The sequence below is a fragment of the Ylistrum balloti genome, unplaced genomic scaffold, assembly GCF_031769215.1.
Source record: "Ylistrum balloti isolate Yb309-2 unplaced genomic scaffold, AGI_CSIRO_Ybal_v1 Utg369800, whole genome shotgun sequence".
NCBI lineage: Eukaryota > Metazoa > Mollusca > Bivalvia > Pectinida > Pectinidae > Ylistrum > Ylistrum balloti.
Window position 1 is genome coordinate 1,498,712 of NW_026781978.1, and position 7,443 is coordinate 1,506,154.

Genomic DNA, 7,443 nt, shown 5'->3' on the forward strand with positions numbered 1-7,443 from the left:
CTGAAGACAATGATATTTATATATTTTTATAGTAGTATGGGTTCTTTGCTCAATCAATGATGTTACTGGAATACTTTAGTACTGAAAATAAGAGATAAATACAGTTCTATTGCTCATGTCGTCTTTAAAATGACGTTATGAACAAGTTCGACGCCACTAAATTATTACTGAGTAACGGAGGTTTAGAACACAAATCATTGTTTTGTCAGTCAATATATCATTACATCGTGTGATATTTGGCCCAACATGGGACATAAGACTGATTAAAATGGTTGAAGACTGACCTAAACATATAGTTATATTATAGATGCCTTTTATTTATATTCAGACCTTTTGTGAAAATGACCACCGCTCCTCCAGTCTTCCTGTTTGATCATGACGAGATGACAACACTGTTTCCGAACTCTTCTGTCAACATGACAATGGTACGAGGGTCGCCGTCGGCCTTAAAGATAGCCTCTGATATCGTCATAAAGACCACGCTCATCATCATCATGGCCGGGATGGGCAGCACCATTGAGATAAAACCTCTTCTACAGCATCTCAGGAGACCGGTAGGTATCGCCATCGGCATGTTGTCACAGTTCATCGTACTTCCGGCAGTCACATTTGGACTTGCGCATGCGCTACAGATGTCAACGTTTCCAGCGCTCGGAATGCTTGTAATGGCTTCGTGTCCTGGCGGCTCAACATCCAACGTCTTCTCCTATTGGATGGATGGGGACGTGCCACTCAGGTAACATTAAACCTAACGTACAGTTGATTATGTCAACATTTATCTGGAACAATTTCAACGTGTTTCATTGCTTTACATAATGATGCGACAAGGTAGGGTGTGACGCCAAAGTACCACCAGAAGTATACAGTGGTGATGATTGCCATCAGGTGTAGAGCGTGATGCAAGTGTTCTCTCGTAATAACGAGATATAAAAAGTTAGAACATGTCGCAGATATCTCACCTAGTGTAGAACATGATAAAAACTTCCACAAGGCGTTGACGTTCCTTAAGGTCTAGACCATGACACAAAAGTCCTTTCTTGAGTTCAAGTTTCGTGAGGAAGTACTCGACATCAACATCAGCCCGGTGTTCCTCAAGCCAAACAAACTCAAGCATGTTGTAGTACTGCAATCTTCTGTTTGTAGTATTTTTATCGTTAAGATCAGTTGACCGAGGAATTGGTCAGGTAACAAGTAATGTAGGCGAAAAGGGTCTTTTACCTGCAGTATGTGACATGCATCATATCAGGTGATGGTGTAGTTTGACGCATAACTCAGTCAAGAAACCACTATAAATGAAATTAGTTTTAAGTAGATTTAACAAGGGCGAATATAATGTGTTTTTTTATGTCACGTAGTTGATGATATAAAGAATAAAAGGGAGATTGCGGATAAATTGTGACAAAGTTGTAATTTTGTTCTCACAGTGTAGCTATGACAGCAACGTCTACAATAGTAGCGACGGGAATGATGCCACTTAACCTGTTCATATATAGCCGGAGCTGGACCGACGAGACTCTCGTCATCCCCTATGTCAACATCGCCATTTCTTTCGTAATGACCATTACTCCGGCCGCCGTCGGTATGTTCTTTCGTTGGAAGTGGCCGAAACTGGCCGATATGGTTGTAAAGGTACGAAAATATAAGTCACTACCCTATTTTTTACCACTTTTGAGCCCCACCTTGCGGAAACCACACAAAATGCGATTGGCCTTCCCTGTAGTGGCTGATTCGGGATATTGTGATATCACTTTGTTTAGTGGAACGCGATATTGTGAGACCAAGATACCGTGAAGCGAGATCACGAGACCGCGAAGCGAGAATACGAAACCGCGAAGTGAGACTGCGAACCCTACTCGCGTTGTCATGATCTCGCAATATCGCGTTCCAATAAACATAGCGATATAAAGATGTCTCGAATTAGCCAATTTACTTTCCTATGAGTGATAGAAAGTTTTGAAGAAGTCACTATTTCGAAGTCAAGTTCCCCTATTGTACACCGCACCTCCCGTGTTGGGAGAGTCATCATTCCAGTTAAACCAGTTATACCAAATAGGTATATTCAGATCATATTCAGAAAGTGGCGATTTAGAGCAAAGCCCAAATCCTGGTTTGACAACCTATATTCAAATATGATGTCATTAAATAAGAATGTTTTATACCAAATTGATTAATTAACTGATGCTAGAGTGTTAAATAGAAGAAGCGCTGTACATCAAAACCCCTAGTGATTGTAAGGGTGGTGTTAGATATATTTCTTTTAGGTATTCACTTCCACCGTTTCTGTTGTAATGTCTAAATTGGAACTGTATAACAACGTACAGTGAGATCAAACGGCTCTACCAAATATCAGTTTGAGTAAGCCATGCCACTTAACAGCTAGCTACAATATTATTATGATATTATTATTATTATTATTATTATTATTGTGATAGCCTAGCATTTCATTAATATCAACAGTTTCAAAAAGGGTCTTTAGACTTACAAGTTACGATAAAAAATAAAAAGAGTGAACAGAAGGTCAATGCTGTCCAAATAAAAATGTTTCGACACAACTGTAAAATAAAAACTACAAATATAGATTGGTATGAGGTTGAGTGAAATAAAGAAGAAAAACTGAACACTTAGGAAATAAAGTTGACCCAGGGCTTGGCATGACCAGCCGATCGATCATTGAGGACCAAAATGATCACCCGTCTTACAGAGATAGAGGCCAAAGTGATGTATTGGGGAAAGGCGCGAGATTGTTTGAGAATAAAGCGCAAACCAAATAAACGCCCCTCAACCACCAGGACCCTTTCTTCCAGTACTAACGGGACACAACCCATGGCAGACAGGTTGGCCCTTTTAGTGGACTTTTACTACATGCAGTAGGACACAGCGGATATATTCTAACCCCTATCCGCAGGGGAGAGCTGGCTACGTGGGGCTCAATTGTAGGCAAACAGGCTATCTAAGGTACTTTACAAAACGTTTTCTAGCTTTTAAGTTCTCATTACTCAAAAGTTTATTTTGGTTTTAGACATGATTTTGCAAAAAATAGAAATATTTGGAATAACCCGGAAAGAAATTAGACCTGGAAAATATCTGAGAGTAATATAACATGTCAAATGCTGCAATGATTGAGCATATTTATTGGAACATTTTCCAAGCCAAATGGGCATTCTGAAACATAGGAATGTTTGACTTCTCTGATTTGAATCAATCACCTAACACACAGCATTTTAAATTCAAAAGGTAAATTATTTTCACATATCTATTATAGACGATCAGGCCTGAAGTGTATAACACGGGCGTGTGAAGTAATATATTAGTCTGTTTTATACAAGCCAAGGTGATGTATAACAGCCAAGAATTTTTCGTAGACACTGCCAAGTGTAACACTACAGTGCGTGCTCTCCTGGCATACTAACAACGTGACCCGGTCACACGTGTACTTAGGTAATAACTAAAAACGTTTTGTTGGCGTTATGGGGGTTCACCCTATGGCTTTGGTGTTATTTCAATTGTTCTTAGCTTTCCTTCTCGAAATATTGATAAATAATGTATAAAAAAGCTTTAGTGCTGTAAGTATGTATTCAACAATCCTAAACAAAAGTCCTTTGAAGTTATTGAATTTACGTCACAACGCAATCTATGAATGTGTGAATTGCATATCAGTTAAAGAGTGCTGTAAAATGCCATATTACTAATTCTCAAGCCGCAAAAATATTGCATGATTATAGAAAACTGAATAACAATTATGTGGTAGAATATATTAACACACAGAAAATATACTTTCAGGAAAACAAAAAGGAAACCTAACAAATTGCATCAAATAAAGAAACAAGCAAAACAAAATAGGAAACACGCACCATACACTTATACTGCACCTAATACCAACATTGACAGTTAACTGCACTTAATATATCGGTCAATAGTTGATTTTAGTACATTTATTACGTTCTCTTCAGATATATTCCCGACCAGACTACGAACAGGTTGTAGTCATCAATGAAATAAAAAAAATTTATATGTGCTGACGATGGACTAGCATCCCTCGGTCATCGGCTACTTTGAATACATGTTGATGAAATGTACTTCATGACACAAGGACTCAAACGCCTCCGTTGATATATACCTTATGACACGAGCACTCAAACACCGCCATTAATATATACTTCATGACAGAAGGACTCAAACGTCTCAGGCAATATATACTGTATTGCACAAGGACTGAAACACCGAGATTAATATATACCTTATGACACAAGGACTCAAACGTCTCAGTTAATATAAACCTCATGGCACAAGGACTCAAAACCGCCATTAATATATACCTTATGACATAAGGACTCATCTCAAACTCTTATTATGTACTTTACGGCACAAGAACTCAAACGTTGTCATTGTCATGTACTTAATCATACAAGGACTCAAAGGAAACAAAAATTAATATTACTTTATACCCCTTCATATGTTTGTGAAATGTTAAAAGTCAGTACATTAGTTTAATTTAATAAAGACAAGACCGGCGCCAAAATAAGAACAGACTGTGTCTATCAATAAAATGAAAAGATAATTATCGTAATGGTGATAAAACCTCATTCAGTGGCGGTGTGGTTGTAGATACATGAACCACATAAAGATATATATCACCACCTCATCACAATTTATCTCGTCCTTCATGATATGTTTCTGAAACTTAGCCAGTGCTGTCGGACCTTGAATCATTGCAAAAAGGTTGTGAAATGCAGTCTTAGACGTCAGAATACATCATCAATTATACTTATACTATCAGGACACCAGGACACATGACATCGTCCTGTGATGTACATACTGACACCAGGACACATGACATTGTCCTGTGATGTACTTATGGACACCAGGACACCTGAAGTCGTCCTGTGATGTACACATTGACACCAGGACACATGACGTCGTCCTGTGATGTACTCATTGACACCAGGAAAGATGACATTGTCCTGTGATGTACTCATTGACACCAGGAAACATGACGTCGTCCTGTGATGTACACATGGACACCAGGACACCTGACGTCGTCCTGTGATGTACTCATTGACACCAGGACACCTGATGTCGTCCTGTGATGTACTCATTGACACCAGGAAACATGACGTCGTCCTGTGATGTACTCATGGACACCAGGACACATGACGTCGTCCTGTGATTTAGTATTGGACACCAGGACACATGACGTCGTCCTGTGATGTACTCATGGACACCAGGACACATGATGTCGTCCTGTGATGTACACATTGACACCAGGACACATGACGTCGTTTTGTGATGTACTCTTGAACACCAGATTACATAACGACGTTCTGATTGTAGTCTACGACATAAGAACTCTCCCATAGACACTAAAACAAACGTCTGTTTGTCCTTTGGTGTGCATTCATTGGCACCTGGAGGATTTAACAAAACACGATATTTATCTATCATCCAGATCGTATTTATATCGATTGTATACTACTATCTGGTATTAACCACTTTGTCTAGCTCCTAATAGTTCTCAACTCTATGATATATGTACTTTTGAAACACAAACCGTATAAACAACATTGTTATTCAGTGTGATATTTTTTCAGTGCGGAAGTGTTGCGGGTGCCATTGCTGTCGTCCTGACCTTGACCTTGATGAGCGTGATGTACCCGTTTATGTACCGAGCGTCCTGGAGTATATATCTCGGAGCCTTCCTTCTGCCAACAGTGGGATTCCTGTTCGGATACCTTGTTGCAACCTTATTCCGGATGGATACATCAAGACGTATCACGGTTTCCTTGGAAACAGGCATACAGAACTTCCCGCTGTGTATGACACTGTTGACCTTGACATTTGATAAGAGCATGTTTGCTTTGATTTCGTTATTTCCATTAATGTACGGTGTTACTTGTATTCTTTGTAGTATCCTTTTTCTCTTCCTTTACAAAATATGTGTTTTCATAGTAAAGTGGAATGACAAACGTGGATTTTATACAGTTGCAAAGTCAGAAACGGAAGTAAAAGAACAGAAAGCCTAAAAGGCATTGATTTGAAAACCTCATTACACATGCTATGCTATTGATCCTCGGTCCAATGGACAGTATCTTTTTACACTTGTTTAAGTACATTTGACATTATATTCATCTTTTAAAAAATGTGCTTTGCCGTTGTCATACGAAATCTTATTGAATTAATTACCTTGTATAGCACTACATGTACTAGTGTTGGTATACTTTTATTTTCCACTTGATATTGCTGAACAATATATCAAATATTCACAAATTAATGTTTCATTGTTTCATTGTTACCGCATTCTCTACTATTGTTCATACTTACTAAATTGCGTTAATTGACTTCAACATTGTAATCAATAGCTACAATACTGCGTCCAGTGTTCGCATTGCTGTGTCCAATATCTACATCATTGCGTACAATTACAGTATTGCGATTAATTGAAACAAATTCTTACAAAGTTACGTTCAAATATTTGAACACATTGTTATGAGAACAACAGTGTTAAACACTTTATAGACATCAACCGTTCTCTAACATACCACGCCAAAATCCGATATCACTCAAACTAGATTACGTCATGTTGACTAATTATATTAAAACCTCGTCAAGACTTTAAATTTTCCAGATCTATGGGTCAAATTTGTTCAAATTCAACATTCAACTACAACCAATATTTTGCCTCCGACCAAGGGACTACGTCATCATGTGGTCAAGTGTTGTAAACAAATCTTAAATCGCCGAGATACCATTAATGTACGTCACGAAGGTCAAAAATTGGAATGCATTCGCCTAGATACCATCTGCGTCATCTGCTCATGTAATTTAGAGCCAAAAATAAAATAGAAACGATTTCGACAATTCCAAAATTAAAAAAATTATCACCAATAATTGTTTTTTTTTTTTTCGATTGTCTTTAACAATTTCATAAATTATACGAAACAAAGCACAATTTAGACAGGGCGGTTTCGTAAACATCAGTGACCGGGTTCACAGTACATTGCCAAGTGGGCCAAGGTTGTCGATGGTAGGTTAGCTTGTTTACAGTGTGAGATAGGGGGTGTGTTCTTTGGATGCATTTGATTGGTCTAGCAAGCTGGCCGGAAGCCAACACCCCAACGTTGCCAAGGAATGCGTCATTTAGAAAATTTGGCGAAAATGTTGGACTGTTAAACATCACGCCGTGTTATCGCTGTTGACAGCATCGACAAATCAAAAAGTGAAAAGTTTCGGCGAATAATTTTGATACTTGTTACTTGATCGGAAAATGAATTGTAAGCTTCAGGAAAATTTAGATGCAAGATTAATGCCCAAATAATTTTGATCAATAAAGCAGCCAGGATTGGGAAGATGCCAAAAACATAGTAGTCGTAGTGGTATACCTATATTTTTACAACGCCATGTAAACATAACACAGAGGTCGTATAATACCGAACTGGCCCACTAACC

At 38.3% G+C, this 7,443-nt stretch overlaps 1 protein-coding gene across 1 annotated transcript; it reads left to right on the forward strand.

The window, feature by feature from the left end:
• The first annotated feature begins 341 nt into the window (after window positions 1-341).
• Window positions 342-6,020, forward strand: LOC132544502 (ileal sodium/bile acid cotransporter-like). The gene is made up of 3 exons (XM_060208106.1): window positions 342-736; window positions 1,425-1,629; window positions 5,589-6,020. The coding sequence occupies exons 1-3, from the start codon at window positions 342-344 to the stop codon at window positions 6,018-6,020; spliced, it is 1,032 nt and encodes a 343-aa protein (XP_060064089.1).
• Window positions 6,021-7,443: the final 1,423 nt, after the last annotated feature.